Genomic DNA, 10,875 nt, shown 5'->3' on the forward strand with positions numbered 1-10,875 from the left:
GGCCCTCCAGCCAATTGGCGACCCATCTGACCGTGTAGGGATCGACACCGCAGTCACCTAATTTTTTAATGAGAATGGGGTGAGAGACAGTGTCGAAGGCTCTTCTAAAGTCCCGAAAGACTACATCCACCACAACGCCTGTGTCCAAGGATTTAGTGACCTGATCATAGAAGGCCACCAGATTGGTCTCACAGGACCTGCCTCTGATTGGTTGCCCCTAAGCATACACTCCCCTGCTGGTCCCTTGCAGATGTGCTCCTGGATAATTTTCTTGAAGAGCTTCCCTAGGACCGAGGTAAAACTAACAGGCCTATAGTTTCTTGGGTCCTCCCTCCTCCCTTTTTTGAAAATGGGGACCACATTGGCCCTCTTCCAGTCCACTGGCACCTCACCAGAGCACCACAAGTGCTCGTAAAACAGTTTCCATGGAGACCCCAGAAGTGGCAGGGCAGTGGGTGGAGAATTGCTCCAAGGCCCAGGATCTTGCAGCAGTGATAGCATGGTCCGGAGCTGAGACAGAGCCACTGCCCGATTGCCCTGGGCAGGGGTGTGCAGGCAGCGAATTACAGCTCTACTCTGGCTCTGGACCACGCCGTCACCACTGCAAGATCTGGGCCCCAGAGCAGCTCCCCACCCAGCTGCGTGCCCTGCCAGTGCTGCTGGGACTGTTCTCCATGGAAACCCTGGCCCCCGTCACTGCCCTGCCACTTCTGGGGTCTCCACGGAAGCCGGCTGCAGCAACGCAGGCAGGGGCTGCTGGGAAATGGAGTCCAGCTGTTAGCTGGATCTGCCATGCTGCCCACCCCTGTTCTAAAGCCATGTCATTAAGGTTTTCGGGCCAACCAATGAACTACAAATAGGCTACAGTGTGTCCCTTCTCCTGCTCCCCTAGAGTAAGCAAGTTACCCAGCAACCTCTGCAATTCCAGTGGTCTGCTCATGGTAGAACTAGTACCTGATAGGATTTCTGAGCACTGATAACAAATACTATTTTTGTTAAAATGGAAACTTCTTCAAGGAAGTGTCTGATCTCACCCATGATGGGCATTTGGTGAAAACTGAGGGGTACTGAAGACTGAAACAGTTTGGGGTTTTTTCCTCCAACAAAAGTCCAAAAACATTTGAAGAAAAATGTTAACAACCCAATGTTCTTCATGGAAATTGCTGACAGAAGCAAAAGCTATTTAGGCCTCTGCAATATGCCCAGCATCAAGTCCATTTACTATCATGGACAAGTCAGATTTTGTTTCTCACTTTAGAACACTAGAACTGTTCCCTGACAACCTACTGACGCTAATAGATGACACAGATTCCTTCACCAAAGAGAGAAGCTGTGGGGCATCCCTGAAGTGGTTAGTGAGCTTCTCAGTTCAGACCACAATGCCCATATCCCCTTGTCCCTGCCCATAACCCATTATTTCTATTAGCTAAGGCAGCAGGTCCTTTCCCTATCCCCCACCAACAATGCCTCATGCGAACACTGCCAAGACTCACACAGGATGCTTGTCAAACATGACAGGAAGGAATTCATCCACTGGTAACATTTTAGACAGTGGCTCAGCTGCCAGCAGCTTCTGGGCGCCCTGCAGTGAAATCACATAGGCCAGAGTCCAGTAGGAATAATCAGCTTCCACTAGGTTTCGCACATGAGGCACAGACTTCTCTGGGTGCTCCACTTGCATCCGCTTTCTCCCAATGTAGCTGTGGGGCACAGAGCAGCAAGCAGCAGAGGTTTGTGTTAACAGGTATGTTCCAGCTCTGGCTTCTGTATTAGGACTTTATGCATAGGCAAAGTTCTGAGGCCTGTGTGATAGTCAGAGGTGAGATTAAATTGTCATAGCAATCTCTTCTGGGTCCCTGAATCTATGAAATCCTCATGCCCGCAGCTACACATGGCAGGCAGAAGTCAAGGAGGCACTCTTACAGAATAACAACTTCCTGGCACAGCAGAAATCCACTTTCCAGTTGGAAGGACACTCCATGCTCACCAATCCTGTGCTTTCCAATGAAAAAACCTGAAGTAGATGCCCATGGGCCTCTGCTGTAACCAGAATGTAACTTGTCACAGATAAGTGTGTGTCCCCACCCTGCTCCGAGTCTGCCATCTCACTATTCACTCCCCATACCCTTTTCATGCAGAAAAATCACACAGAGCACCAAAATAACTCTTCAATCTCTGCACTTACATCAGGTCCCAATCTAGACCCTCGTCTTCCAAGTCGTACATTAGGTTCATCAAACGTCGCTTAAAGAAAATCTCAAAACGCAGGTCATCCTCAAACACGACTGATTTCTCCAGCCCTCTCTCCACAATCTGGCAATTTAGCAGAGAGAGACTTCTCACAGTCAAGTCAGAGCACCTGCAAAGCATGCCCCTCCTCCCTGCCTTGCTGCAGCTTTTTCTTTATCAGGTCTCAGACCCAGAGAAGAACAATGTCCCAATGGTGGCAGGGCTCCACCAAAGAACACAGTATCACTCGCTCACTCACCTCCTTCCAGATCTTGTAGTGACTAAGAAAACACCCCAGCTCCCCTTTGGTGAGCGGACGGCCATGGTATGGATCCTGATAACCTGGAAGCATTTTAATCCCCAAAGCCTCCACCTCGCTGCTGTTCATAGCTCTGTAAACAAGTAAAACAAGGGTTAGTACCTCCTAGTCAGCACACATCACAGGCTCACTTTGGATTCTCTGCTAATGTTCACTTCCCTCCCCAAGGAATGCCTAAGCCACTTACCTGAGCCTTTCCCATGGCTGTTTCTGTAGAGAAACAGAACACAAGTTTCTAGGATTACTCACTGCCACATGGTCAATTTATACAGGACACAGGCAGTTTAGGTCATTACAGTGGAGTTGTATCTTACACAGGGGTAGGGTTCTAAAGTCAGTGTATAAGGCGAAAATCGCATATAGTCAAAATTGAGCGTGAGATGGGAGATGTGAATCTGCTGTTCCTTCAGTTGGTCTCAGAACTGAGACCGGCTGAGGGAACATCAGATTCATGTCTCCCATCTCACGCTCGCTCCAGGGCATATGCTCACTGAGTGGAATGGCGGGCGGAATCGCCTGCACTTTTTTTTTTTTTTTTTGCCGAGTGCATATAGTTGAATTCGCATAAGTTAAATGCGCACATGATGCAACTCCACTGTACAACAACTTTTCTGGAACCAGCTCAAGGTGCTATGCAGCCAGCAGCTTGTTCCCTCAGCCTGAAGAGATGTGTGTGCATGCATGTGGACAGAGAAGAGATTATCAGAGGAATGCATAAGGCCAAATCCTCTGTACTCCACTGCCTCTTTAGCCATAGACCAGGTGGAAGGAAAAAAGAAAATGTCTCAGTGCATGCAGGACTCCTAGGTCTCAGTGCTTTTAACAGTGACTGCAAGGCACTGAAATCCAGAGTGTTTGGCTCCTCTTTCTCCCCTCCACCAAGCAACCAAGTTGCCTTCTCCCACTGCTGCATTTCTTTAAAAAAAAAAAATCATTATCAACTCCTCCCCAGGGACTGACTGGGATGGGTGTCCCCACTACTTTTGCACGTTAGAACTGGACTGGCCACAAGCTTGTACTTCACACTTACTTTCCATCCACAGCCTCAATGATTTTGCACTCTATCTCCTGCTCATATAGTGTCTGCAGCATTCGGTCACGTCGGTCTGTCCGGCGCTTCAGATTAATCATGAACACCTGGAAAAAAGGAAATCCATGGCTAGAAAGGAGGCTCCTGTCACATCAGGGAAAGAAAGGACACCACAACAACCCTGCTCCATGTCGCATCTCAGCAGGAGTTTCATCAAGATTCAAAAGAGTGGCTCACAGATATTAGTCTGAAGTCAGTACAGAATGAAAAGGGGGAAGCCTGTTGCATCAACTCATGCACACTAAATGTCATTCTTGCTTTCAGCAATGCAAGCGCATGGCAAAAAGCCTCATCTCACCTCATCAAAACCCATCTTATCAGGTATCTTGGGCGGGACCGACACATATTGCGAAGGTTCCACTGGAGGGTTCTTCACTAAGGGGAAAATACAGAAACCCATTTACAGTCCACTTTATCAAAGACATTAACTTCCACAGACCGCAACCAAGGGATTTCTTTCAATCCCTACAACTCCAAATGGGGCACCATCAATTGCAACAGTGGAGGCAAACCTCCAGGAAAACTCACACCAGAAGACCTGGATATAAACAATCCAGTTAATCCAGAAATCACTTCCCGCCCTATTTTTCTATGATTCTATGAATCAACTAAGGCTGGAGAAAGGGAAATAAAGGATCTTTTCCTCTTCCACAACTGCAGCCTCTTTCCACCACAGACTTTACATTTTTTACTCCTGTTGAACAAGCAGCTGCTGCATTATGAAATTTACTATATGCTTCTGGTTATTCTTCTTGTTGGGAGGACACCCCTATCTCCACCAGTCAATTAAGGACAGTGTGTTTGAACAGGAAACCATTGACTAGAGCTCCATCAGCAGAAGCCATTCAGTTTCAGAGACCAGGAGAATGGAAGCTTGTGAAGAATGAAGAAGTATGTACGCTCTACATACAGCCTAAGAAAGTCAGAGGAATAGGGCTCTAGACTCAGATTTATAAAACTGTTTGGAAACGAATGGTATTAGCCCATACTCCCCCTTTTGCAGTACTCCAATTTACAAGTTGCCTCTAAACATCAAGGAATCAGTCCCCATCCCTTTAACTACTGGTCAAGAGAGGTCAGTTCCACTTTACTAAAAGAATCTTTGTGCTGCCAGGAGCAATACAAAGAGATACTGTGAATCTTGCCCTGCTAAGTACCCAAGGGAGCAGGGATGGAGTCCAGCAAACTCCAGGACACTCCCTGTACAGTACACACCAGACTTGACAGCAATGCACACACATGCCAGGGTGGGTGGCGCTGCCATACAGTCCTGCTGAGACCAGAGGCCAGGAGAAGGGAAACTGAAAGAGGCTTGCGTGGCACACTGTAGCCCAGGGAAACCAGAGGCCTCAAAGGACTGTAGTGCTTCTTACCACTAAAGGGATGCCACATCTTTGGTCTGTTTTTATGCAGCACAAAAAGCATTCATAGAAGCTAAACAAGTTATCCAGCTACTAGCAGACAAGACCATGCTGCTCTCCTCACTACATGTAGGGGGCACAATTCCTGACCCCCCCCTCCCTTCCCCCACTTCAAAAAATAAGAAAATCTAGGTTTGAGGCCAGAGAGCAAATCTCCAGGACAAAGGCAAAGGAGTACAGGAGAAAAAAAAAACCCACTAACGCAAATCCCTTCCCAGGCCTCTGTGGGCCTTAATTTTGCGTGTGCCAGATATGGCCCTTACCCATGACCTCCAGCTGCGTATGCATGAAGCTCTCCGCCTCGTCCCGGAGAGTGCTGTGGGATCTCAGTGGTACTGGCAGGTAGCCATAAACATCCTTGTTGCACACAAACATCTGGACTTCTGAAATGAACACACACAAACAGGCACAAGTAGGACAGTGCTCAGCTCTCCACAAGTGACAAAGCTAGCCCTGTACACCTGACAAGGTGTTCTTCGGCTGACTTGAGAAGCTAGGGACAAGGGATCTTCCATGGCCTGAGTAAAGCAACAGCAAAGGACTACACTGAGCCAAAACCTGTGCTCCAAGTGCTGCAAGGTAACAAAATCCTAACAGTGCCTGTTATGTGGAGTTGCTTGTTATAACAGAGTGCCAGCTCTGCTGACATGCAATGTGGGAAGCCCTTACTGTTTGAAAGTCAACTCCTAGTACTAGGATTCCCTGCAAAATTCACCCTACCTCATGAGGATGTGGGATAAGGCAAGTCATCCAGAGCAGGGGGGCAGCCAAACAGAGTTCACAAGATACAACTTTCCACCAAAAAGTTCACTGCCTCCTGTTGTCATCGCCCCCACCCCCCACACCGTGCCAACATTTCCCATAATTTACAAATTTTACCAAAAATTTTGGTAAGATTTGGAGCTCAAATTACAGCTCTGACTGTCAGGCAGCAAAGCCGAGTTGGGTGACATTCTCCCCCCCACCCACCCCCAATGCCTGGCACCCCTTCCCTCTGCCTTTTGGGAGAGATACTGAAATCACCATTAAACAAATAATTCAGCTGTCCTGATCTACACATGCTGTAAACTAAGATCCAAAGGCCTCAGGTCCCCTTAAGAGGACATAGGCCAACATGTGCACTAGGATGGCAAAGAGAGAAGCAAGGGTGCTCCTGAGGTAGAGTTTTGGGTCCCTGAAAAATAACAAATGTAAGCTTCTGAAAGACACAGAATAAGAAAGTAAAGGTATGTGCCACTCTGGTACGTGGAAAGAAAGCTGACCAGAACAGGTGGAGTTTGGAGGCTGACTAGGCAGGCCCGGACATGGCTGGGGACATGACACACAGTAGGGGCATGGGGTTCTGGTTCAATGTGCAGCTTTGGTTTACAGTGCTACGAACATGGACAACTAAGGAAGTGAACCACCATACAATAAGCTGCTGCCTGCAGAAACTATGAAGCAGCATGGTATGCCACAAGGTCACATGTTCTAAAGACCCAAGTGCTTAATGGGACAAGAAGTGAATTGGGAAATGGCAGCAGTGGGCAAAATGGGTGCAGATGAAGACAGACACACCAGTCTTCCTTTGCAAACTAAATGTTGCAATAAGGAGCATAAAATAAAACTCAAGGTTTTGTAGGCAAACCACATCCACAGTTTTCCTTCCTACCTTGTCAACAACTCCATTCTCCAAATATTTCAAACTGTGACAACACTCCCCATTCTACTCTAAGAGTATCTCAGAGTGGACCACACACGCTCCTGCAGGTACACTGTTAACTTCTGGACAGTACACAAGCAGGGGGAATGGGAAAAACATAGGAAAGGAAAAAAGCAGAAGACAACATGAAGCTATTGTCATCTCTCTCCAGTTGCTGAAGGGATTATAGGGTGCTTGTGATAACAAAGCACTCATTTTACTATCCATCACACAGAATTGCAGGGCTACACATCAGTAAAACAAACAGAAAAAAGTGTGAATTCCACTATACTATAATACAGGGTACAAAAGCAGGAAGGACTATTTTGGATTCACACCCTTTAGCTGGCCACAGTAATACCTCAACTGGAGACCTATGTAGTAGTCACAGTTGCCTAAATGAATACCAATTTCCTCCAAAAAAGCCCTTCTCACATTGCCACTCCAAAATCTCCATTTACACGATGTTTTGTTAATACCTGGTGATATCTCAGGCCCTGCCACAATGTCAAGTTCAGTAAACTTAGCAGGGAAACAACTGAGAAACCAAAAGTCGTATAGAATTGGTATATACCAGCCAGCTAATTCTGCCCCCTGGGGAATAACCTGCCGATACCCACCTGTAATCATTCACAAGCCCTCCAGTTGTGGTAGATGTAGTTGCACAGAACAATAGAAGAATTAGCTGAAAAAGCTTGGCACAGCTATGGCTGTGATATGAGATACTCAGAAGACAGGCTTCTCAGATCATCTCACCTCACTCAACATGTGATGAAAGCACTTAGACACATGTATAATACCTAAGCATACAGTATTTATAGATTGTGTAAGCAGCAGTGCCTTGGCATCTTCTTGTTCTGGGGAAAGTCAGCAGGGAGGTAGGATATGAGACTAGTATGTGTTATGATGGGTGTGTAAATATGTTGCCCTAGATGGCATACTGTGCTAAGGGTGCAAGGCTGCTTCTGGGATGTAGGCTCAGCTCCTCAATTGCATGTAGTAGACATAGGCTGCTCCTGTTCAGTCCCTTACCTAAGCACACTTTTTGCCTCAGCAGAGGGAATAATGTAGGCTCTTTCCCAGAGTAGCTCTATGGTCCATTTCACGAGTGATGTGTATGGGCTGCCAAGTGTGAGTATTGATAGAAATCTACTAGAGAACCTCTCAAGGCAGGGGGACAGAGTTAGAGTTGCACTGGCATGTACCTTAACTCTGCAGCTCCTGGGTTTCAGAGTGCCGAGTTCTGCTGAACTTGACATTGACTGTTGACAGCCAGCACCCATGCACAGTCCTGGCTCTGCCTTAAAGGCAGGGATGGATTAAGTAAAAATAAGTATGGTAGTGACTATAACAAACTGCTAAGAGAAGCTCAAATTGTCATAGCAAACACTTCTAGAAATAAGGAAGGAAGTTATATTTGGATTGCTTCAGCAACAAAATGTTTTACTGGTTACTATTTCACCAAATAAGGCTACCAGCCCTTTTCTGAACATTGCTTAGTCACTGGGTCACTGAAAAAGCAGGCAGACCATCATCCTCATCCTAAAAGATGGCCAGACCAGACAAAGAGCAGAAAGTGAAATGAGCATCCGCAGTAGCTTTGGTCATATCCTGAATGTGACCCTCAGGTTCTTGTTATCACACCCATTCCTTCTCTGCTTTATATCTCCCTCTTTTGTATCACTCTCTCCACCTTTGGTCTAAAAAGCCTTGCTCAGCCAGCTAAGGCTAATTCCTGTTCCAAAGCTGCTGTGAACTTTTGTGCAAAGGCAGCTGAAAGTAATTTCATAAACAGACTAGCACTGGTAAAAGTTTTATTCTCTGGCCCTGTAATATCACTGCAGCAAGGCTATAAGCAGAAAAAAAAAAGGCAGAGCCAGGGACAGATGCTGCAATGGAAAAAAAATAAAAACATTAACATATAATATGCTAATGAGGCTAAAACATCTCCCATTATCAATGTGGCAAGAAATCTACTTCCCTTTCTGAAGGCTGACAGGAGGCATGTCCATAGTCACCACAGAGCAGAAGTACACACATAACATATGCAAGCAAACATCCATTGCCTCACCTGCCTGCTTACAGGAAAATGCAAAGACAATGATATCGTCAAAGGACCAGGTGTAGTCTGGGTGTGGAGGGTAGAAAGTGAGATCCCAAGAGGCCTCCTTTCTCAAGTCGATCAGGAAGGTGGAATGCACCATGGGGACAGCAAAGCAACCACGGCGATCCCTTTTCCGAATAGGAATGTAGGCAGGAGTACGTTTGTAATAACCCTGAAAAGGAGAAGTGGACAGTCTCACATGAGCCATCATGTGGAAGGCATGGCTTTATGGTTGCTCCCCACTGCCCCCTTCAGCTGCAGCAGTACTGAACTATTCCAGCAAACACCCAGGGGTCCCCAAGTAGCAGCAGAGAGGAATAGGAGCTGCTGTGAGACTGCAATATAGCGAGCAAAAACTTGTAAGGCGGACACAGCTGTGAACTCCTTAAACCCCTATAGCAGTGTTTTCCAACCCCTGTGCTGCAGCATTTTGGGCTGAAGCCATGCCCCACATCTGCTGCTGCTGCCGGCAGCCAGACAGATGGGGAGCCTGATTCAGACACCACTCACCACCCAATCCCACTCCTCCCTCCCTGCTCTGCGGCATTTGGTGACTTGTTACTGCCCCCTTCCTCGGCTGGTGTGCCGTGGGGTGGGAGGCCATATAAGTATACCACAGGGTAAAAAAGATTAGGAAATGCTGCCCTATAGTCCAATCCCCCAAAGAGGTATACACAGGGACCATCAACATCATTTAAAATTATTTAGAAAAGCAGTAGGAAAGCCCTAAAATAGGTGTTGCAGAGTCAGATGCCTCTCCCTACCTGTGAGGTCATCCCACACCAGAAGTTAGAATAGGCAGCACGAGAATCTAGCATGGGTGCTATCACCGTCTTATTCTCCGCCATCAACAGGCTCAGAGTGTCTGGGTTTGTCAGGATATTATCTGCATCCACAAACTGCAAACAGCCAAAACAAACCACAGTTAATATTACACAGCCAAGTTGTTAAAATGACTCCTGTTCAAACTCTGTTAATGTATTTCACTGGCTTCAAAACACACCACCGGGGATGTCCCCAACCCCAGGCTGCCCATACTAACTACATAATATTGCTCTTATTTCTAAAGGTGTACCAGTACATTGTTTCCATATTGGATTGGCACCGATATAAGGAAAATTGACTGCATCGGCAATCAGCTTTTTTTGGCTGATGTGGCTGCTAATGCCACTACTAAATGCCCCATGCATGCATGCAGCTGCAGCACAGCATGAGGCAGCCAGGAGCACAGCCAAGCAGTGTGGAGAGCATCCAGGTCCAGCTGGTAAGTCCATTGTGAAGGAAGGGGTCAGGGGCAGTTTGAGGCCCCCACGGTAATAGAAGGATTGGAGTTGGGGCTGGTGCTGCACAGCCACAGCGGAGCATGGGATGGAACCATCCAGGGGGAAGGGGGGCCCTCTTCCTGCATGCACCCTGGGAGGGCCTGGGGGGCATGTCCCCCTGAATCTGTGTGCGGGCTGAAGGCAGGCTGCCACTGTGGGCTGGGGTGGCACTGGGCTCTTCCCAGCTGGGGGCTAGGCCACGGTTGCGCTTGGGCAGGCAACAGCACTGGGAGGAGGCTATGGAGAATACTAGAGTGGCTGCAGCCTAGGCCTGTGTGAGTACGCAGCTATTTGATCCCACTTCAGATCCAGCTGCTTCAGATACCAAGGATCCGATCCAGAGCTCTGGACCAGGCTTCTGCTTTGATCCAGCCGAAGCGTCTCCAAAGCTTGGGAGCCGCCTCGGAGACCCAACCATAGGGTATTTTGGGGAAACAATTAAATACCTATAACTTTGTTGTTTTTTGTCTGATCTGGATGAAATTTGCAGGGGTTATATCCTTTGTTGAGAGCATGACACCTGCTAAGTTTCAAGAAGATTGGTGCAGGGGTTTGGGGGGAACTGTACCCCAAATTTCTGAAAGCAAAACTCATGTCACGTGTACGTGTTAAGCCAGTGGGGTGAAAACTGCAGGGGCCCTGGTGAGGCCACAAAGCCTGCCAAGTTTCAAGTTGAAAGGTGCAAGGGTTTGGGGGGAACTGCACCTCA

At 47.5% G+C, this 10,875-nt stretch overlaps 1 protein-coding gene across 1 annotated transcript in view; it reads right to left on the reverse strand.

The window, feature by feature from the left end:
- Positions 1 to 10,875, reverse strand: part of COLGALT1 (collagen beta(1-O)galactosyltransferase 1) — a 25,108-nt gene that overhangs the window by 3,698 nt on the left and 10,535 nt on the right. The window contains exons 4-11 of the mRNA XM_019513680.1: positions 9,609 to 9,743; positions 8,812 to 9,016; positions 5,323 to 5,442; positions 3,937 to 4,013; positions 3,579 to 3,685; positions 2,489 to 2,621; positions 2,186 to 2,313; positions 1,494 to 1,700 (exon numbers count right to left, since the gene is read on the reverse strand). Of these exons, the coding sequence (XP_019369225.1) occupies positions 1,494 to 1,700; positions 2,186 to 2,313; positions 2,489 to 2,621; positions 3,579 to 3,685; positions 3,937 to 4,013; positions 5,323 to 5,442; positions 8,812 to 9,016; positions 9,609 to 9,743 (1,112 nt within the window). The remainder of the gene's footprint in view (positions 1 to 1,493; positions 1,701 to 2,185; positions 2,314 to 2,488; positions 2,622 to 3,578; positions 3,686 to 3,936; positions 4,014 to 5,322; positions 5,443 to 8,811; positions 9,017 to 9,608; positions 9,744 to 10,875) is intronic.

The sequence above is a fragment of the Gavialis gangeticus genome, unplaced genomic scaffold (assembly GCF_001723915.1).
Source record: "Gavialis gangeticus isolate Ggan-Ray unplaced genomic scaffold, GavGan_comp1, whole genome shotgun sequence".
In the NCBI taxonomy this organism is placed as follows: Eukaryota; Metazoa; Chordata; order Crocodylia; family Gavialidae; genus Gavialis; species Gavialis gangeticus.